This window comes from Aulonocara stuartgranti (assembly GCF_965226115.1).
Source record: "Aulonocara stuartgranti genome assembly, chromosome: 8".
NCBI lineage: Eukaryota > Metazoa > Chordata > Actinopteri > Cichliformes > Cichlidae > Aulonocara > Aulonocara stuartgranti.
The window spans coordinates 16,128,891-16,152,616 of NC_138959.1; the positions used below are offsets into that span (position 1 = coordinate 16,128,891).

General features: G+C 40.2%; 1 protein-coding gene across 1 annotated transcript; it reads right to left on the bottom strand.

The window, feature by feature from the left end:
• Window positions 1-1,895: 1,895 nt before the first annotated feature.
• Window positions 1,896-22,182, bottom strand: LOC309712758 (speckle-type POZ protein). The gene is made up of 10 exons (XM_082543823.1): window positions 22,065-22,182; window positions 12,315-12,515; window positions 12,102-12,223; window positions 10,493-10,644; window positions 10,225-10,352; window positions 9,962-10,139; window positions 9,811-9,866; window positions 6,847-6,969; window positions 5,509-5,651; window positions 1,896-3,637 (listed from the first exon to the last, which is right to left on the bottom strand). The coding sequence occupies exons 2-10, from the start codon at window positions 12,390-12,392 to the stop codon at window positions 3,493-3,495; spliced, it is 1,125 nt and encodes a 374-aa protein (XP_082399949.1). The 5' UTR covers window positions 12,393-12,515; window positions 22,065-22,182; the 3' UTR covers window positions 1,896-3,492.
• Window positions 22,183-23,726: the final 1,544 nt, after the last annotated feature.

Consider the following 23,726-nt stretch of genomic DNA (forward strand, 5'->3'; position numbering starts at 1 on the left):
ACAAAGTATGCTTGTCGTTGCCCACACGTGCAGGTTCGCATTATCTTTGAACAGCTGGCAGGTTAAACAGGCATGTCAGACTGTCTTTGAATAAACCTCAGTCTTATAACCTTGTTAAACTGTGTCTGCAGTTTAAACCCAGAGTGGCTCAGAGTGAAACTAAGGTGCACGCGAGAGTGCAGGGGTATGGTTCAGGAAACGGTTCAGGAGGTGCAATTAAACACATCTGCTCGATCACTGCACTCAAGGCACTGGCAACTAACCTTTTCTGCCGGGCAGATGGATGTTTAATGACCCAGACACAGGCCGCTAACTCGATTAAGTAGGTGACAGAGGTTAAAGACACCCCTCACCATCCACCACTGTTTCCAGCTGCTCCCGGAGTGGCTGGAAACAGCAGGGAGAACGCTTCTGTCAACAGCTGCAAGTGCAGTCAGCCATATTACGGAGTCTCAGCATCCTATGCAGCATACTGCTTTTTCTAAATTAGCAAGGACAGAGTGGTGGGAGGACCATCCACTACCAAAGACATATTAAAGTTCTATGCAGACATTTGATTTCAGCTTCTCTGCAGGGGCGGCACCAGGAAGTTTTCAGTAAAGTGAAAATAATATATGGATAAGAGTGATTTGAAATCGCAAACTAACCTAGATAATTCTCCTTGCTGACAATTACAGTGAACAACACTTTTTAAAAAATGGACTAAATGTTCTTTGTGCAATCTACTGTCCCCTGTTGGTTTCTCTTGTCAGGCCTAGAGAATATCGTCATAGCAACAAAGACAGTACCCCCCCTTCAGTTTTTTGAGATTTTCAGATTGCTTTTTGAGATTGCTTATACAGTTCTCTTAAGTTCCTGCAAGGGTAATCCAGCACTTTAGAAAAAAAAAATTCTGTCATTCTGCCGCTTTGTTGCTGGGCTCAATATTATTGCGTTTGGTTTCAAGTAGATGGTTTACTCAGACTGCAAGGTCCTTAAATTCCGTGGCTGCAAAAAAAAAAAAAAAAAAGCCCAAAGCATCGCCCCTCAACCACTGTACTTGACAGTTTTTTTGAGGTGTTTGTGCTTATATGCTGTTATTTTCACCAAACGTGGCGCTGTGCATTATGGCCAATCTATACCACTGTTCAAAAGATTTTTTGCCAAAGTCTCGTGGTTTGGTTAGATGAGACTTGGCTGTGCTGCCATGTTCTTTTTAGAGAGAAAAGGTGTGCTCCTGCTAATTCTTTAAAACAAGCCACACTTTCTAATAGTAATGTCATGAAATTTGGGTGACACCTAACTCTTGGGTTTGTTTTTTAATTTCTATTTTTCCTTTCCACAGTTTCTCAGTGTTGCACTGCATTGAATGTTCACATTCAATACATTTGCTAAATTGCCAGCACCTGGTTGCCTCTTACCCTGTAAATTCTTATGGAAGCAAGAGGTATACTTAGTTTTAAATTTTAAAAAAATGACACCGTGTAATACATCACGTGTTGTGGTTCATCCAATCACAAGACCTATGGATCAGATTATTATTGTTACACAACATTGTTATGTAAAACCTTAATACTTCTTTTTACCTTGACTGTACATATCTTTTATACCGTCCATTGTTATGAACAATATCTATGATTTATTGTTCTCCTAAGCTGCTATACAGTGAGTAATAATAGACTGCAACAACATCTGCCAGAATTTGGGTATTGGAGACAGAATATAGTCTATATATAATAATTAATAGCTAACGATCTAAGACATTTAGGATACAGTCTGTGCTCACTTCAAAATATTTTTCTGTGGCAAAACTCCACAAATTCTCTTTCCTTTGGAGATTTATGTGCTTTTAAGCAAACATTTGACTACAACATACATAACTCAGAGAGAAATACCCAGACAAAGCTTGCACTGCATTCAATACAAAATAGTTGTGGTTTATTCTTTTGGGAACAAAAAATGGCAACAACTAAGTGTCACTTCTCATATTCAGCGATATCTACAGGAAAGAAACAACAATGGTTCCTTCTATCAATTACCATTTTTCACCAGGTTAAAATGATAACTTCAAAAATGTATTTCATATGGTTTTACCTTGGTGTGCATGTGTTTCACATTATGTCTATTCTGAACATTAAAACGTGTTCATTTCAATTTCATTTCCCTTCAGTCTTCATGCCTGCAAAGAATTTCTCTGTTGAAAATGCTTTTGTTTAAACACAGCTTCAAAAGCACTGGTGTCTGTACAAATTCCCATGAAGAAAAAAAAAATAGAAATAACATTTTTGAGGGAAAAAAAAAATACCTCTCATAAAATAACATCGACACGCCTTATCGGACTCTAATGTAACCATTTCTTAACCTCCCTTTGTTGTCTTCTAGTAGGTTTGTCTGTCTACACCTTGGACATCATTTTCTCTCAAGGGCTACAAAGAGATCCAGACACAAAACAAATTTCCCCAAGAATGACATCCAGTTGTGCGTTGCTATTTTCCGTATCCTTTTTAAACTGGTTTTCTCCACTAATTAAAAAACAAACAAAAAAAACAAAACAAAACAAATGAAAAGAGATGCAGATGAAGTTTGAAGAGTTCTACATGGGAGATCATGTGTTGGTTTTTTTTGTCACTTGCTGATAAATCTTCTTAAAGGGTACTTGTTCTTGGTGGTCCAGCTGGGTCTCTAGTCCAAGAAGCTTGCGTCAATGTGTGCTTGCCTACAGTATTTCTACTTTACTGCTGGTAAGGGTTGACACGGGGGTGACCTGTGAATTTAGTGCAATGTTTTCCCCACTTTCTTTGGGAAAATTTGATGATTTTAGGCCCATATCTGCTCTTGCTGCTTCTTTTTTGTTTTTTTGACTAGCCCTTGGTTGTCTTTCTTGGGGTCTTCTAGTTTGAAAGGCCCATTTCATCTTCTTTAGTCCCTCACAGGCCCACGTGTCCTTTAGTTTTTGGGCTTCTCTCACGGCTCTACTCCAAACACTAAGAACAGAGCAAAAAAAGAAGCCATGTGATAAAATAGACACTTAAAAGACCTTATCTGCAATAGTCCTTCAAGCCTCCAAGTTTCAAAAACGGTTGGCTCTTGTTGGGTTCATGTGTCCAGTTCTTCCTCCTGAACAGATTCCAAAGTAGGAACTACCAAGGATTTTGGATTTATTCACGGAAAAGAGACCTCACTAAACCAGAGCCGAGGAGAAAGGAGAGGGTGCTGTGGGTTTTTCTTTTTCCTTTGTAAACAACAAAACATCCACTTAACAATCCCACTTCTCCCTCTCTTCCTCCTCCTTCCCTCCATCTTTAGAAGAGACTAAATACAGCAGGTTCTGGATGGGGCAGAAGGGGGAGATTTGGGGAGAGGCTGTAGGTAGTGTAGTAGGTAACAGCAAGGGGGAAAGGTTGTCCCTGTGTGTTTGAGGGTTGGGGGGGGATCTGTGTGTTTTTGTGAGTGCATGTATGTGCAAAGGTGTGAGTTTGTATGAGTGTGTGTGGATGCCTTCCTGTGGGACTGTTAGGACTGTTTGAGGCGTTTGCGTGGGGGTCCGAGGAAAGGGCACTGAGCAGAAGCCAGGGAGCGATACGCTTCAGCCACCAGGTGCGGATGAGACGCCACCATGGACTTCCAGCCTGCTGTCTCCATCACCTCTGCAGCATGGCTGGTGGATGAGATGAGAAAGGAAGAAAATAAAAAAGATTACAAATCAAGTTTTCCTTAAGTAAACACATGCATAACAAATGTACAGACAGGCAATCTGGAAATCCTAAATAATGGCAGATTGTTTGGATCCAATTTTCCTGTGAATAGTACAGACTGCGTGAAACCATTTTACAGGTGTTATACTTCTGCCAAGGTCCGCTTGAGGCTGATTGACTGAAATTTCCCTGTCAGATGGTGAGCGTGTGGCTTTGCCAATTTTTAGTTATCATGCAGACTTTGTGGAAAATTTACACAACAATGCTCCAATTACTCCAATTACTGTGCCTTCAGACTTCAAAGAATGATAACAGGAATGACTGCTGGGCTGTGGTGACTCCAGCTGCTGGTTTACAATCGTGCTCAAAAGATACAAAATCTCCATTTCCAGTTAAAAGTTTATCCTTAAAGTAGGAGCCAGAATCAGGAGTTCAACTAAAGCTTAAGGGAGAGTTGGAAGCCTAAACCGGTGTAATCCCACATCATGACTGAGATTATAGTGACAATTTTTTTTCTAATATACTTTTTATTCATTATTACCTGAAAGTAGCGAGAGCACAAAGTCATCAGTGAAGTGTTCACAGAGGTCACAGATCAAGGGAAGCGATGGGCATTTTCCCAACAGACTGTTACACTTTCAGTTAAAGGTAAACATAGTGTAAACGTAATGGTAATTTTATGATTTTTAATGATTTCGTTCTCATCTTTTATGCCTTAAAAAAAAAAAGAAAAAAAAAAGAGAGATGGGTGCACAAATTTTAATTTTGGATTTTCCTAATCCACACAGGGTGAAAATAACACATACAGCCTCAAATATATACATACCTTCTACTAATATTTGGTTAAATGTCCCTTAGCAAGTTGCACCTTTTGGTAACCATCAACAAACTTCTGGCATGATTCAGCCTGAATCGTCTTGGCAGAGTAGTTTCATGGCATAAACCCAGCTCTTAAGCTTAGCTCACAAATTTTCAACAGGGTTGAGGTCGGAGCTTTGGGAACACCATTACATAGGCTTGTGGAAACATCTGACCACACCTGTACATACAGACTATAGCCCTGACGGTCACAGAACTAGCCGTTTGCTTCCATACACTTCATTCTGTTGTCTCCTATTCAAAAGCAGACTCAGTTTTTCTTTTGTACCACAAACTGAAACTCTTTCATTCTCCCATTTTGCCCGATAAATAACAATTAAATGGACACATAGTAGCAGTTAAGCGGAATCACATGCTAATGCAGTTCCTCAATCATACAACATCCTCCCTTCATTTATGCTTCTATGGATACACAGCGAGTTTGAATCCTTCTGATGGAAAAATGTTTTGGGGACAAAGAAGTCCATATTGAAAAGATATAATTATATTATATTATGTTAGCAGAAATGTTGTTAAATCATGTTTTGTCGAGCCACATCGCCCGGCCCTACATTAACAAAAAAGAAAGAAAGATAATAGTAATATCTGAGCCCACCATCAGCACAGACGTGTGTTAATATCACACTTTCAGTCAACAGAGGAGGTGACAACAGACTAGTGAGGAGTCAGGTTGCCCCGATCCCTATGAAAGCCATGGCAGGGTTTAATAATATCAGGCAGACCACTCCACGGGGGCATATGTGAAATTAAAATCACTAACTGGCACAGAGCCATCAAGAGATGAGGCGAGCTCAGGTACTACCTGTAATGATTCCAAGATAAAGAAGAACGACAAGAACCATACTGACATGACAGAGACAGGATGTACAGTGGATGTGGAGGACCTGCGAGTGCGTGAAAAAGGTGTTGGAAACCCTATTGCATGTGACGATGAGCTCTTTTTTCTTCAACTTACTAGTTAATGAAGTCGACGGCCTGCGTTTTGAGCTGGTCGGCGCTGTGCAGGTCAGCGAGGATCAGGATCTCAGCAGCGTTTTCCACAGACAGGCTAGTGCACAGCGCGTCCTCACACATGACCTTCAGTCTCTCCAGAGCATACTGTAAAAGAGTGGATACAAGAAGATTGGCAGTTTCCTCTTCTCCATCAGTATCTATGTGGTCTCTGCTGTCACAGTTGACCATTCCAGTGTTCAAACACAAAGCTTCGTTTCGTCTTGTTGTCAGTGGGGTCTGATCTATAAAATATATTATGTTTTAAAGAGATAAATAGGAGAGTAGGATATAAACATTTCAATGCTCGACCTCTGAGGGAAACTGTCTCAAAGCCAGCTCCACATTTGGTGTCATGGAGGAGTGAGATCAGCGTTAAATCATCCAACTGTTCACTGAAATCATAAAGTCTTACTGGGAAAAGGTTTACTGGGTACACTTGTATCATGCCATGCATTAATGCAACTAATTATCTTTACCTCAAGGGATTTCTGAAAGCTCGCTCTGCAAAATATACTTAGGACTAATTACAGTCTATAAGCTCTGTAGTTGTATAAGGTTTTGTCTGCACTAGATTATCAAGAGAAGAAAGGAGGGAAAAAACATGTTAGATGAAACATTTCATGTGTAGTTGTTCATTATTCTCCAAAAACTGACAGAGAGCCCTCAGAAACAGTGCTGAGCTGTGTGGTAGCATCCAAACCTCATTACAGTAACTTCTGCACTGGTCATGTGACGCACACTCTGTAAAAAAGCCCTTTTGTTTTATAGCCACAGTCACTGCAGAAGCAAGTGGGGTGAATTGATGAATGCAGTTTTTCTGAGGGTCACAACCCCCCCGAATGATTTTTTTTTTCTTAACAGAATTCGATCCAAGCTCTCTGTGGGCTTGATTCAAAAGGTCTCTCATACACATGCTCAGTGGGCTCAAATTCCTCCATTGTCCACTAATTGCACCGGTTGACAGTTCAATCCCCACATGTTAAGGTGCCCTTGGGAAAGACACTGAACACCAGGTTACTCCCTAATGGCAGGTAAATCAAATTTTTTCCGAGCCTTAAAAACCACAGAAAATGGCTCGTTGTATTTGAGTTTTACCAATTCAGTCATTTGTAATTTTATTTTATCCCATTCATGTTCACAGAAAGCCAACAGCAACACTAGTCACGCACGAGCTCTGTGGCCTCAACGTGCAGGTGCCTCAAACTGTAGAAATCCTGAGTATGTGGCCATGTTACAAACAGGCAACAGGCTTTCCCACATCCACAGAGTGTCGGGTAGCAGCTTCCCACTCTTATATTACCTTATCAGCTGCTGCAAGCAAGTCATCTGCCATTTTGTCCAGGTTTGGAGCCTTGTCTGTGTAAATGAAGCACATCATCTCTTTGAAAACCTCGGGCTCCACATCGTTGATCTCCACACGATTCTGACAAGACACAAGGGATGGAGACTGAATGAAGCATCGATGACATGAGCTTTAACTGCACTTCAACAGCACATTTGTATCACACCAGAAAAATTTAAATCCAACCTGATTTTATTTATAAAGCACTTTTTAAAAACCAAGAGTTACAAAGCACGAAAGCACCACAGAACAATAAAACAATAATAAACGAGGGTAAGAACACACTTTCTCATTTTTTTTATTCCTCGAGTTAAAAGCCAAGGAATAAAAATGAGTTTTAAGATGCGTTTTTGAAAACAGGCAAAGATGTACAGGGAAATAATTCCATAATTTGGGGATGATAGCTGATGAAGCTTGACCCCTGGTTTTCAGACAGGTTTCTGGGACTTTCAGCCGGTCCTCAGCGACCTCAAGGAACATGTAGTTCAGCAGGTCACGTGCAAAAATATATATAGTGGTGCTGATCCATTAAGAGGTTTTAAAAAGAAATAATAAAATCTTAAAATGAATCTTAAAAATGAACGTAGAGCCAGTGGAGGGAAACCAAGACAGAGGAAATGAACCTGTGGTATTTTGAACTAACTGTGATCACAGGAAGCGTTACTAAGGCCAACATAAAGCCCATTACAGTTCTCCAGACACACTGTGTTAAAGGATGCTCAAAAACATTTAGAAATAAAGCAGATTTGATCTCGTATAAAAGCCTCAAGTGGTAAAAAAACAAAACAAAAAACATTTAATGGCATCATTTATCTGCTTATCTAGTTTAAACTAGAGCTGGGCGATAGAACGATAACGATATGTATCGCGATATAACTTTTACTCGATAGAGAAATTAAGCTATCGCGATAGACCTCGCCGCTCTTGTCCTCTTAAAATAAAATTTAAAAAAAAAAAAAAAGAAAAAAAAAAAAAAAAGAACAGCCAATCCAAACTAAGTAGCGCAGAGCCGAACCAATCACAGCCGCAGCGTCACGTCGCGTGACTTGTTACGTACAGCACAAGTGCCAAGCCGCACGTGTGTTTGTTTGGGAAGCAGCCAGCGGGTAATGGAGGAAATGAGTGTGCCGACTAGAAAAATCAACCGAGCGTGACCGAAGAGAAAACAGATGATGGTTCCAATGCCGGAGAGATTGTCGAACGGAAGAGCCAAAGAAGTTCCGTAGTGTGAAGGTATTTCGGCTATTTCAAGTCTGACAAAAAACAGAGTAGCGTGCACTGTAAATTGTGCCGAAAGCAAGTCTGGAAATACAATAAACTGGTGCATGCGTCACACTGTGCGCCGCGTTATTGTTTCGGTGAAATGAATTTCTACAATACTGTTACTGTTAATTCTACTCTCTGCAGTGTTTAAATGCTTACATATACACACAGTTACTGTCCCTCCACACATACGACTCGGTTCTGCTTCTATGCCCCAGCTTTGTTTACTTTTTCCCACCGAGGCTTCTAGACTTCTGATTGGCCAACATTTCTGCACGGTTAGGAATCTAGCGCCACCTGCTGCTTTGGCGTGTTCATAGCAGCGTTTTCCTTCATTTCTGCCTTTGTGTGGACGGGATTATTTTTTAAAACGAAAACGGAAAATCTCCGTTTTCAAAAATACCCGTGTACGCGTGGACGTAGCCTCAGTCTCTGACTGGAAGCGCTAATTCGTCATTCGGCTTTTGTCAGACTAAAGTAACTGTTAAAACTGTTTGAAAAGCTCAGCTATACAACAAGGAGAGATTGAGAATTTCCTTTTAGTTTTCAGTTTATTTGATATTGACAAAAGTTAGTCAATTTTGTCTGTTATTCTGTAAAACAAACTAAGATTTATTTTTAGAATTAATATTTTGTTTCTAAGTGGAATTGACAATTTAGTCTGTTTCGTTTGTCCTATTTTGAAACTTAAACGCTTTAGCGGCTGCCTTTTGTGTAGTTTGCAATATTTGCCTTTATTTATCTGAAAAAGTCTCATGTTCCTTAAGTACATCTACCCTGTTGAACTTATTATGGGAAATAAATATTTAAATAAAAACAAGCTGCTGATTATTTCACATTTTACTTGTGAGCAACGGCACATTTAAATCTTACAAATATACTTATTTGGCTTATATCGTGATAGATATCGTTATCGCCTGAAATGAAAAAAACATATCGTGATATGAAAAAATCTCATATCGCCCAGCTCTAGTTTAAACACAGTCACAGTCCACTATGCGTCTAACATGTAGCTGCTCAGAGGGGCACAGGTCCAGGAGAAGATCAGCACACTGGGTCAAAAACAATGACCTCATTCTTAATAAAAATTATTTATACTGCTGAGATGCAGAAATCAGTAATTAAGCAGCTTTACATGAGCAAGAGAACATTTTTTATTGAAATATTTGGAGTGCACTTGCATATTCATCAAGTAAGTGTGAGACTGTCTTGCATATCAGCCTAGTGTGATCCATTATTTATACCTACATTAGCAGTCACTTAATAATACCCATAGGCATTTGTGGTTAAATTACTGAAAGGGTTCAGTTTGGCTGAATTCAGTATTATCTGTAATTTAATAAATTCATAAAGGCCATTTTATCCCAACCACTCCTGCAATCTCACTTCTTACACTCACCTGTGCAAAAATGAAAAAGGAAAAAAAAAAAAAAGCTATTCTGTGCATCTGCAGCTTTGTCAGTGAAGGATGAATCCTGACCCCCAAGATCGGCAGGACAATTGCATTTCAGCTGTGCTATCATTCAGTTTCACCAAACGGCTCTGTGCTGCAGCCATTTGACAGCACGCAATCCTTCACTCGTTTTAACCTCACATCACGGCAGTGAAAATCTGAGGATTTAAAAAAAAAAAAAAAAAGCTTTGGGACCTTGGGTTTACCTTTTTGCTCTCTTCCATCTCGTGCTCAAACATGGCGCTGAATACTGGGGAACGTGCTAGGAAACAGGAAGAGAACAACTTGCAGTCATGGCGCTAATTAGCAAAAACTTGAATAAATTTCAATATATAAACATGAAGAAGACGCTTGTACCTGCTAGGATGGCTTTATGTGCTTGAAACTCCTGGCCAGCCACACACAGGGAGCAGTCTGTGAAACGTGAGTTCTCCCACAGGCCGCCCAGCTCGTCTGCTAGCCGGCAGTCGGGTACCTTTACCATGTTCATGGTGTTCTGACCAGAAATGTTGACAGAGTCCTGCACCACACTCACCTCAAGGGGACAAATGTAATGAAATGCAATGCGTCAAAAATGCAAGGTCAGAAAGAAAAGGCAACAGCAAAATGTAGCCACGTACCTCACAGAAGAGCGTGAGCTTGTCATCAGGTAGAAGGCCGTTGGCCTCATCTAGGAGGAAATCTCTCCGGATGAACTTTTTAAAACCCCAATCCTTCCCCTGGACAAAACGATACGCCCTCTGGCTTTCTGCAGACAGAGCAGACACAGAGAAGCCACGATAAGGAAAGTCTAAGAAGAAACTATTTTACAAAAGCTCAATGCAGAAAAATTATTAACGCCTACAAAATCTGAAAATGTGTCTGTTTCACTGAATATTCTGTACTCACCCATGGCTTTGGTCTCCTCTCCCTTGGCGTTGAGGATAGAGAACTTGAACTTGGCACGCACCTCGGCTTTTGGACAGCTGACCAGCAGCAGGTAGAGGGACAGGTAATCTTTGCTCTCCTCATCCAGGCCCTTGGGATTCACCCGCAAACACCTGATGGGGACAGAAGATTCAACAAGAAGGTCAATGTAAAAATGTATTAACCCTTATTAGTATGTGTCATTCCTAACCAGTAGGACTGGGCTATATTATACCGTTCACGGTAATAGCGGTGTAATTTTGGGCAACGATAGGAAAATGAAATATCGCGATAGAATATGGGTAAAACGCGCATGCGCAGTGCCTTTGTTTACATACGCACATGGCGGCGACGCAGAATGAGAAGAGCAAAAGCGGATCGTTGAATGAAACAGATGAACCAGAATTGGTTTGTAAAAATGCTGCAACGACAGTGGTGTGGAACTGGTTTAGCTTTCGTTCGTCAGATACACAACAAAACACTATTTTTGGTAGAGCATGCTAGCAGGCCGTCGTTATTACAGTGTTGTTTGGAAAATACGGCACACTTAAAATTAATCCTTTGATTTTTCTGAAAATCGACAGTGCCCCTCATAATCCCGTGTGCCTTATGTATGAACTCTGGTTGTGTTTACTGACCTCGAAACAATTTTATGTGATACACGCTCAAAAATCTGTCAAATGTTTTAGAACGACTTTGCTACACCGCTTGATGGATTGTCGGAGCATTACGGCTGCTCCCTCGGCAGGCAGGAGCCTCGCGGAGTGATACGTACTGCGCTTCAACATAATATTACCGTATTGTGTGTGTGTGTATAAACTCTTTTTAAGTTTTGTGGATTTTATACATGGTTGTGCTCAGGATATGTCGGCCAATTTCCACTGGAAACGCCTTTTGGTTAAACTGTCAGCAATGAATTTGCAGTTGCACTGTTAAATTTTTATATAACTTTAATGCACATAAAAAACAGCTGCTTGTTTAAGTGAAAATACATTATTAGTGCAAAAACCCCCATCAAAGTTGTGGAGTTGTAAAGCATTTTGTCTAGTGTCAATTATATCGTCAGTTATATCGTTATCGCAAATTTTCAAATGTATATCGTGATAAATATTTTTGGTCATATCGCCCTGCTCTACTAACCAGACTATTATGCTGTGCAAGGAAAGTGCAGAAGTTGCACACCAGGAAAGTTTAATGATTTCTTTGTTTTGGTGTATAAGGCTCTTTTATTGAAGTTGTACTAGAGGTCATTCATTAAGGCTAAATCAGGCTAAACCTGTGTTATAAATCTACATTTATGTTACGTTTGTACAGATTAAGAGATTTTAAAAAGAAATCTGATTAAAGCTAGGATGCTACATAAGGAAATGTTAGCCACGCTTTTTTGGATTTCCATGAGAATCCACAGTGAGAGATTTCTGAGAGCTTAGAGCTTGGATGGCTCTAACTGAAATGATATTTGAGCAGTTTGCTTGACTGTTTGTAAACAGCTTGAAAGGCCTTCCATCAGACAGATTATTACATCTGTGTGTGTCAGTCTGAGCGGGATTATCCAAATGTTTGCAACAAAGCAGCCCTCATTCTGACGCACCATTTCAGCTTGTCATTGGCCCCAGAAGAGAAGGTGGAGCTCTTGATGACTTCCCCCATCTCCTCACGACAGAAGCTGAAGTTATTGATGGTCCACATGTAAGAGAACTTCACCACTTTGATCTGTTAAAAGGAAGAATACATTCAGAAAAGGCTTAGATTCATTAATCCGAGGTTCAATCAGACAGCGAGCCTGAAACAAGAGTCATTTCACCTGAGTGTAGCACCAGCTCTCGGCCACAGGCCCGCTGGACATTTCCGCAGGGGGAGGGGGACTCGGGACTCTTGACATTGCCAGTGTGACAGATGTTTGGGGCAAGAGGGTGAGGAAGAGGAATCTGTCACTTCCACTCGTCAGTGTTCAGCCCAGACGTCCATCTGCATCGGTGCGTGTCACATGGAAGCTGTTTGCCCCCTGCAGGCAGAGAATGTGATGAATTAGTCTGAACCATACAAATGTTTAAGTTTCACTCACACACTGTACAAAAAAAAAAAACCAAAAAAAACATTTTACTGTGATGCCTCCATCAACCACTTGAGCTGCAGTTTATATCCAGACTGTAGAGACTAGTGCATGAATTCATGAGTTGTGGATAAAAAAAATAAAAAATAAAAAGGGAGGTTGCAGGGACCTTGAATTTCTGATCAAGCTATCCTTGAGTTTAAGTAAAAGTTTGCAAGTGACCTCGACCTTAGCCTGAACATTTGAGCCAAATTTGAAGTTATTCCCTGGAACAGTTTAAGCCATACAGTGTTCACAGAGACAGGACACTGGCGCTGGATCTTTCATTAATCTAGGTGAGACCGAATATCATTTCATTCGTGTGGCCCCTGCTGCACAATACTGAGGTTTGTTGGCTTGGAGTTAGATGAATTGTCCCTGACCCACTGGAGGACAGCAGGAGATCGATGGCACCATGCCTGTTCTAAGATCAATAACTGCTGCAGCTGCAATTAAGTCTCAAAAATGAACTGTAAATAAACAAGCCGTCTCCTAGGACTGTGCTAGGAATTTGGACCCACTGGCTACGCTCCCTAATTAACTTAAAGTCACACAGAAGCGCCATGCAGATCAGTACACACACACGCGCGCGCGCACACGCACACACACACACACACACACACACACAGAACAGACTTCATTCCTTACACACAAATAAGCCACAACATTAAAGTGTTTATATTGATTATCTTGTTTTAATCCAAGATTCTCATGAGAAGCCTTTCTGCCCTGACATTCACACACTCCCAAAGCTGCCCGGGAACAGCTTGAGGAAGTTTGGAAGACAACAAAGAGTCCAAAGCTTAACTCCAAACTCCCCATTTCTCCTAGTAAAAAGGTGGTGTCAACCATAAGGCACAGGGGCCTGACTGCTTCATGTCTCTATTGTAATCTAAACATCAATAAAAACCTACAAGTCAAATATCAATCCACAACTGAAAAGACAAAGAACAAGTGCAATATTTTCCCTCTTTAAGGAAAGTTTAATACAACCGTTCGCCTCTTTTGTAGGTGCCCTTTAAAAGATTTAAATAAATATCCGTTTATTTTTTTTTATTTTGTGGGAAATTAAGACAAACGGGGCTTTAAAAAGCTTTGAAATTTGATCTAACAATCTAGTTTTGTTGATGTTATATGGTATATAACACAAAAAAATAGTTCCCCACATCTAAACACAGAATTGTATAGTGGGTTTTCACGGTGCGTCATCAAACTGGAAGTCGCCATATTGGAGATACTGGAGTTAAACAAAGCGCGCGCAATCAAACAGAGTCTAAACGTCGAACGAAAGGAAATGGTGAATTATTGCCGTGTTTATGGCTGTACCAATCGGTCAGACTGTGAAAAACATTTGCAGTTTTATAGACTGCCAAAAGTTATTACAAATCAGGGAGAACAATGCCGAAAGTTATTAGAGGAAAGGAGGCGGTTGCGGTTAGCGAAGCTAAACCAGGATCTACAAGGCAAAAATCTAGACAACATTCGAATTTGTTCTGCTCATTTCTTTTTCTATAGTTAAGCATACTTAATAAAATATACTCGAACTATGCTACTTTTTGGTAAGGGATGATATCATACAGTTAAGGTTTGGTTGATTAAAGATGTTACTGCATTACTTACTTTGGCATTCACAACACATCTGTCGCTGATGACTTGATACTGCATCTCCCTCACCCATCCACACACCATCTGGTTATAGGCCTCCAAATTTTATAAGATTTAAGGTCTTCTGCTGTGTATGGGCTTGGCGAGAAAACCAGATAGTTGACGATATCAGGATATGCAATAGACGGAAGACTCTCCAGGTCGTCATTGATCCAAATGAAGGAGTCAATTCGTTTGGATCTGCACCACCAATAAACCTCAACTTTTCCAAATATCGTGCCCTTTGCTGCGGACCAAGTCCTTCCCTGTATGCCTTTGCATCTATAACGCATTTGAGGAGCTTTTCTGTGGTTTCAGACAGTGTTTGCAGTGTTTACCTCCGAGTGCCTCTGGTTTATTGGTGTTGTGTTAACACAACACGAATCTCTGTTAATCTGTTTCCATCCCCCCCCCATTTCTTATTTCCATTTCAACAGTCCTTGAACCGTTCATCCGTCTCTACCGGTGTCTCACACGCGGAGCCTTTAATGTTTTTACGTCTTCATCCATAAATTCAATTTGGGACCAAAACTTGGTGTAACAAGTGGGAAGGTTGGGACCGCCAAGCTTTCTGATTCTGATAATTACACCGAATGCAGGTGAGATGCCAACAGTGAAAGTTCTTCAAGGCTCAAGGAATTAAATACTGGATTCAGGACTAACTTTAGTATTTGATTTGCAATGGATATTCATGACTATCCATGTTTCCTTAGCAACCTTGGTTAAAATCAGCTGAGCTCATTACTACAGCATAGAGCTGGGCGATATGAGATTTTTTCATATCACGATATGTTTTTTTCATTTCAGGCGATAACGATATCTATCACGATATAAGCCAAATAAGTATATTTGTAAGATTTAAATGTGCCGTTGCTCACAAGTAAAATGTGAAATAATCAGCAGCTTGTTTTTATTTAAATATTTATTTCCCATAATAAGTTCAACAGGGTAGATGTACTTAAGGAACATGAGACTTTTTCAGATAAATAAAGGCAAATATTGCAAACTACACAAAAGGCAGCCACTAAAGCGTTTAAGTTTCAAAATAGAACAAACGAAACAGACTAAATTGTCAATTCCACTTAGAAACAAAATATTAATTCTAAAAATAAATCTTAGTTTGTTTTACAGAAGAACAGACAAAATTGACTAACCTTTGTCAATATCAAATAAACTGAGAACTAAAAGGAAATTCTCAATCTCTCCTTGTTGTATAGCTGAGCTTTTCAAACAGTTTTAACAGTTACTTTAGTCTGACAAAAGCCGAATGACGAATTAGCGCTTCCAGTCAGACACTGAGGCTACGTCCACACGTACACGGGTATTTTTGAAAACGGAGATTTTCCGTTTTCGTTTTAAAAAATAATCCCGTCCACACATAAAGGCAGAAATGAAAGAAAACGCTGCTATGAACATGCCAAAGCAGCAGGTGGCGCTAGATTCCTAACCGTGCAGAAATGTTGGCCAATCAGAAGTCTAGAAGCCTCGGTGGGAAAAAGTAAACAAAGCTGGGGCATAGAAGCAGAACCGAGTCGTATGTGTGGACGGACAGTAACTGTGTGTATATGTAAGCATTTAAACACTGCAGAGTAGAATTAACAGTAACAGTATTGTAGAAATTCATTTCACCGAAACAATAACGTGGCGCACAGTGTGACGCATGCACCAGTTTATTGTATTTCCAGACTTGCTTTCGGCACAATTTACAGTGCACGCTACTCTGTTTTTTGTCAGACTTGAAATAGCCGAAATACCTTCACACTACGGAACTTCTATGGCTCTTCCGTTCGACAATCTCTCCGGCATTGGAACCATCATCTGTTTTCTCTTCGGTCACGCTCGGTTGATTTTTCTAGTCAGCACACTCATTTCCTCCATTACGCGCTGGCTCCATTACCCGCTGCCTGCTTCCCAAACAAACACATGTGCGGCTTGGCACTTGTGCTGTACGTAACAAGTCACGCGACGTGACGCTGCGGCTGTGATTGGTTCGGCTCTGCGCTACTTAATTTGGATTGGCTGACCTTTTTTTTTTTTTTTTTTAAGAGGACAAGAGCGGCGAGGTCTATCGCGATAGCTTAATTTCTCTATCGAGTAAAAGTTATATCGCGATACATATCGTTATCGTTCTATCGCCCAGCTCTACTACAGCAGCATACTTAAGGCTTTGTAATATGTAACTTTTCATTAACATAAATATCCAATCAGTCAATCACATGACAGCAACTCAATGTACTGAGGCATGCAGACAGTCAAGACAGCTGGCTGAAATTCAGTCTTCTCCTGGGGTATGATACTTCATATGTTTTTGACGGTGGCAACTGGCAAGATGGAGACACAGAAGAAAGTACAGAGAAAGAAAATTAAACTTAAAGTGATAGAGAGGCCAAATAGAAAAAACAGGCAGCGAATGAAAGATGGAACACCGTCCAAGGAACTATTCACCAAGATAAATTGCCATGAAAACAGGTTGGATGGAGACAAAAGAAAATCAAACTGAGGTGTGAGAGAGCAATCAAATATAGATTTGTGGACTGAGGTGAAGATGCACACTGTATGGAAACTTTACGTTCTGCACATTTCAAGAGCTGCAGGACCTCTTAATCAAGACACACAGATTTAGGGTAGTGCACTCATAACGAAACAGCTGAACTCATCAGCCTATCAGGTCTTAGAGTTTATTTTCTTTAAAAACAATTATTGCTCAACCCAAAAACTGACAATCCTCATTTCTTCAGTCTACAGCGAGTCTATAAAGCTATATGTGCATGTAATTAATTATTATTATTTTCTTTTTTGGTCAACGTGGCAACAGAGTTACTGCTAATTTAAACAGGACGTTATCTGCTGCTGTAGCTTTGCACTAAAGCCACACAGCAGTTGAAACAGAGAGTGCCTTTTGCTGTCAGGAAGGTTATAGAAGCACACTATATGACAGCATTTACTGCAGGAATTGTTCATCCAACACACCTAACAGTTAAGACATTTTTATAGATTTGTCACTGACAAGTAATAGAAGGAGTACGCTGCAACCCTATTTCAAAAAGGTTTGTTGCTTTATCTTATTTGAAATTGGCAAGTTTTCGTGTTGTTTTAGTGTACACTGCAAGTTGCATGCAGCAGCTGGTTTGCTGTATTTCAGATAAAGCTGTTTCATTAGGACTTGGTGTTAAAAAGCTCTTGATACTAACTTGCATCAGTCTCTTTGGTCTTTGTCAGTATCCTGTCAAATATTTTTTGTGGCGTGTTCCCATCTCTGAATGGAGGGCCTATGAACAGAGGATGACACGTGCTGTGCAGATTATAAAGTCCTTTGTGACAAATTTGTGATGTGTGAAAATACACTATATAAATGGAAATGATTCAGTAACTTTAAAATGTCATTCACAGAGGTCAAAGGGTTTGTGATAAATTCATGCAGCTTAATTTACACCTGATAATCTAAACACTTATCACCAGTTAGGGGGAAGTACTAAAACTCATTCTGGCAGTCCACTGAGCCTGTGCAATTAATGTTAAAAGACAAATGCTACAACTGCTAACCTGGCTAATGTATGTTGTTCCCTAATAACCATGTTAACATTTTTGACATATTTAAAAAAGTACAGCAGAGCTTTTAGATGTAAGGGCAGGGACAAAAACAATGTGTTAACGCCTACTGGAGGAATGCAGTTTCCTTTAGTTTGCTGTAGCTTATCGTTCACATCGCTTTGGCTCAAGCATGCTGTTGTGCTTGACTGCAGCTTAGAGTCCAGTTATCTTAACCATTGTTTAGTTATGGTTGTTTAGTTATGGGCTCATACATTCAAAGTGTTCATACATTTCAAGTAAACTGTCAGAAAGGTTTTATTTTATGACGTTACACCCATCTATCTTAACCGCTTATCCAACTCAGGTAGCGTCTCATCAGCTGTTACTGGGCAAGAGGCAAGGTGCACCCTGAACAGCTTTCAAGGCTATCACAGGGCCCACACATAGAGATAGACAACCAGTCACACTCACGTTTACACCTAGTTTTAGAATAAATTGAAAGACCTAACATGTGTGTCTTTGTACTGTAGAAGGAGGCCATTGCACCTGGAGAAAACCCATGCAGGTAAAGTGGGAACAGGCAAAATCCATACAGACAAGCTACAGCTAGCAAGCGGGTTCAAACCAGGAGCTCTCTTGCTGTGAGGAGACCGTGCTAAGCACTCCACCACCATATTGTCCATTTATAATGGTAACATAAGGGGCATAAGCAAATTAAAAAGTATTATTCATTTGCTTAGGTCTTTTCTTTAAAAAAATGTAAGCAGAAAAAGAGCAGTATTGTGTAAGACAACTATAATCATATTGGCAATATACAGTCCAATCATTTTAGCAAAAGGTAGGGCAAGGCTCTTACAATAATAACACCTGGAATCAAAACACAGCAGATTGCAAAAGTACATTCAAAGCCTGGGAGATGTTACAGGAAATAAAACTCCATTAACCTGCCAATTTGTCAAGCCTTTTCAATTTTCAAACACAAAAAAGGCCAAACTTCACAGAGCTGCTGACATCATCCAACGTGACAGCTTTGGCTACAAAAACCCACCGAGTAACTACACAACATAAAAAGAAAATAATAGGAAAACAAATCTTGGCAAAGGGTGACATAGACTATAAAGTGGATCTGAGTTCAACACAAAACTCCACGATTACTTTGCGAACACAAAAAACGATCCTGGTATATATTGAGAGGACAGCTGAGACTGCGGTAAATTTGCTCAGCTCAGATGGGGTCCAGTATGTTTGGTTTGCGCCTGACCAGAATTATCACAATCAAAGCAAACCCCCAACACTGGGAGCTCTGGATGTGGGATTGTGAGGATGTGTGACTGCATGAGAGCTAAGGTGTTTATAGACGGCACAATGAATGACTCCTAGTCTGCAGAAGCCTGTCAGAAGAGGAACTACCCAAAGCGTAGTGCCAAAAATCACAAGTGGGGTGGGGGGCAAAAACTAAGACAAAAAGTATGTTGTCTAACTTGAATCCAAAAGAGCACCTTCAGGATATTTTAGAGACAAAGGAAGAGAAATGCAACGAGTCAAGCAGAAACAAGCTCTCCGTATATCTGTGCAGCGCTATGCAAAGGAGGACTGAGTCCATCACCAACAAATGAAGGTGGATATGCGATAAAAATAAATAAATGATTAAAATCATGGTAAGAAAAGTGTAACTGTTGCTGCATTTTCAATGGCAAGTAAAAACTATTAGTAATATTTTTCCTATTCAAATAAGACCAAATGCAGTTAATGCAAATGATCCTGCTGTATACTGGACATGTTTTATTTGTAGGTGATAAAAATAATAAATAAAAACCTGTGGAGATGTGGAATACACACTGTGGCAGTTATGTGTTTCCTGACATTTTACTCACCTGACTTAAAAAAAAAAAGAAGACGAAAAAAAGGACAAATCAATCTCTACTCTAAATTAAAGACTGGAGGTTTGGAGGCATTTCAGACAGCAATTTTCAACGGGGGGGATGAAAAAAAAAATTGCAGGCCTTGTCGAAGTGTCAGTGAACACAATGTCTGTTTCCAAAGCTTTGGTCTTTGAGGACTGCAGTAAGCCACAGAAAACCTTAAAACTATAATTGGTACAGGGACCGGGGATCGATTGCAGGGCGCGTGTTCGGCCTCTGTGGGAGCGATTTCATATTCTGCCCTCGGTCACGGTGCTCCTCCTTTCCTAAAAACTCAATCTCGGAGAGGTATGAACTATTGATTTTGCTACAGCGATCAGCTTGCCTCGTTCTCATCCTCAACTTTGCGCAGACCCGCAATTACACTGAAGGGGATTTGACAGGGCGAAAAAGCATTAGCAGCCAGGTTTCGGCTCCTGTCTGTACTTCCCGAGCAAAACCCCGCTCGCTTCACCACGTACATGAGGGTTAAAGGGAGGACAGGCCTCAATGCATTGCTAAGATCACTGGTCACCTGGTTCATATTGTTACCAACAGATACACTTATTGTCTTAACCTCCAAAGACACATGGGAGTATCAGAGTAGTATTACTGTTTTCAATTTGCTTAATTTTGTATCAAACATTGGTTTAGTTTTGGGGGGGGTTTGAAGCTCAAAAACTAAATGATCCTTTGGAGACATTTATCTAACCACACAGTACTCAACTGAAATGAAATAAGTTAACATAGACCTGCATTTAGGGTCAGTGTGCTCATAATAATACATAATCCCCTACATCTTAATGAGCTAATAAACCCAGAGTGCATCCCTTTAGCGCAAATCCTGACATGTCAACCATGTCTATTATGTAAGAAGGGAAAATTAAGTAGCACAGATGCCATTCATTAACACAACAGTCAGTGGTCTGACTGAGTGGTCTGAATTTTTTAAATAAAAATCACCCAAATATTAATTAAAATGTTCTTTTGATTGCAGTAATTTAAACCCATCACTGAGCCCTTCCTAGGGATGAAGCCAATGCTTGTGACTCAGAAATCACAATCATATGCATTAAGTTGAAAACCTATTTGAGATTTCAGCTGCAGCAGTCACTCTGCAACCTATGCGTTTTTAACAAAATAGCAATGAAAGCTCACAGGCAGTGGATTTTTCTTAGTGGGTCATCCCACTGAAGGTGAACTCAGCTCAACTGAGTTAAGTATAGGGGGGGTGAAAAAAAAAAAGATGAGCTCAGGGAAAAAACAGATTAAAGGCCACTTCAAGTCTGCTGCACGGCAGGTTTTTGATTTGGCAAAAGAAATGCATTGCTGGAATCAGTGCAACTGCTGCAAGACAGCCCTGCACTGCAAGTAATACTCAGCATCACCTAAATATAGAGCTGCAAGTCTATGTTCTGATAAATTATTTGATTGGCGGGGGGAAAGGCTTCTTAAAAACAAAGTTTCTCAAAGCCACAGTTTACAACTCAGTTTACCTGCCAGAAATACAGCACAGCTGCATCAGAGATGTAGACGTCCTCCTTTAGATTTGAGATAAACACATAAATAACACGACTGGTTTAAGACTTTGTTTGTTTACACTGACCTGACTCACTCATTACTTTGTGCCTAAACCGAGAAGGCAATCAGTGTTCACAGTGAACTTTGACTCACAATTTCCACCCAAACAATAATCCCTGACAGCTGGTCACCTCACCACTTTGTGAGCAGCATGGTTTATACACTTTACAGGAATACAAGTCATAACCACATGAGCACTTCCACGGATAAACCTTTCGAGTTAAAACAGCCTGCACTGACTGAGCAGTGAGTGAATGACTCCAATAAACAGTATGACGGAGGCCCAGTTGTGAATTCCAAATCTAATTGAATGCAACACCACAAAGTTTAAACATGGTATTTTTCTGAGTATTTCTTTGAAGTTGAAGAGCCTGTACTTTAATTTAGTTCATGCAGGGAAGTAAAACTCACTTAATGTAGGCGGTGACAGTAGCAGGTAGTTAACCTGCTAACAATGTGCACTAATCGACACCGGTATTTCGTTTTGAAATGGCACCGCATTTTAATTACGAATGCAGACCATTGTGGTCATAAAAAAGAAACGTGACAGTCTCTGGCATAGCTATTAATACATAAATCCTGCCGGTAATCCAGACAATGCACCAATAGCACCACAGCTTAAGCGGGGAGAGCTAGTTGGCTAGTTAGCCCTTTGCCTTTAGCAGCTAACCTAAGCCAAACAAAAAGGTCGGGGAAATAACTGCGCAAACTACAGCTAAAAATGCTACACGACTACCTTTGTCGTGTTTCTTTAAGTCCTTAATCCCTATCTCACGGCTTTCTTTTTATTTTCCGCTAGACTCACCTTAATGTTGGATTTAATTACAACGCTAGTTGGCCGGAGTCTTGTGTTGTTGTTAGCTAGCTGGCTGTTGAGCTGGACCACTATAGCAGTGTCTCACAAATAGCACACCCTGCTGTCTGGGAGTAATTTCACAAACCACTGCTATATATCCATCTATAAATGTGGTCTGAAGTTCATAAACACTTATCATCATGTCACGGTGATTTTCAGCTTATTTATTTTCAGCCTAATTATTTGTTTGAACTATTCTTTTCTGGGGTGTAATGACTGTACAACAACAAAAGTATTCTGGGTGCACAAGTTTAATTCCATTTTCAAATTCAAATTTTATCTGAATTAACACACACAGCCATACACAGTACAACATGTGGTGAAATGCTTATTGCTGTGCAATACCCGACCATTAAATGATAGTAAGATTTACAGATTACTACAAAATTTACAGGTTTTAACTTGGAAATTTACAGTAAAAATGTGCAAATAACAGTTCATGAAATAAATTATGAATAAAAAAGAAAAAAGAAAGAAGAACTTATTAATTATAAGAAGTGTGCAAAAAACCAGAGTGCGTGTGGTGATGTGATGCGTGTGGCAGAGTCCAGTCCTACACCTGGTTCAGGGTCCGAATAGCCTGGGGGAAGAAGCTCGTCCTCATTCTTTCTATTTTGGCCTTAAGGGAGCAGAAGCGCTTCCCAGGCCTCAACAGTGAGAAGAGTCCATTGTTGGGATGGTAGAGGTCCATCATAATCTTCCTGGCTTTAGTCTTTCACCGCTTGGTGTAAATGGACAGCAGGTCAGGAAGTTCTGATCGAATGATGCGTTCAGCCGAGTGCACCACTCTTTGCAGATCTTGTCTGTCCTGCTTGGTGCTGTTCCCAAACCAGGTGCAGATGTTTCCCATCAGGAAGCTCTCAATGGTGCAGGAGTAGAAGTTCTTAAGCACCCTCAGTGGCAGATGGAAGTCTCTAAGTCTTTTGAGTTTTCTCTAATCGACACAGGGTCAACATTGTACATTACAGGCTCAAATATAAACATACACTCACTTAAATCTTTTATGTGTTGCTTAAGGTTTTACAGTGTCCAACACTCAGAGCAATAGGAAAGTACAAGTAGCTCACTGAAGATTTAATATGAACTGTAGATTTACACAAGCTAGCAAGGTATTTTGGAGCCATTTCTAAACAACGGCACTATCCAAGATAATCAGTTCAAACTTTATTAAAGTACAACTTATTTTGATGTCTCATTTTGCCAAGGTCTGGAAGAAGACCCTCGGATAAGAGAGAAAATTGGTTAGGATGTTCAAGAACAACAGCTCTGGCCAAGAATGCACATCTATTCCAAATCTGACACCTTCAAGCTCAATTTAGAATTAGATTTGCTATATGGACAAGCCAAATACATTCTAGGGAAGAGTATTATGGTCAAATGAGAAAAAGATGAGCTATTTGGCCACAACAACAGAGGGATGTTTCAAGAAGTAAACATCAGCTGTCAAGCATGCTGGTGGTAGCATCATGCTCTGGGACTGCTCCCAGTGGTGCTGGTACATTGCACACCTTAAATCAACAGTTAGATGTTTGAAACATAGACACAACTGAGTGTTTCAATAGGGAAATGATCCCAAACACATGTTACGTTGATTTTGGAATCAATAAAGCA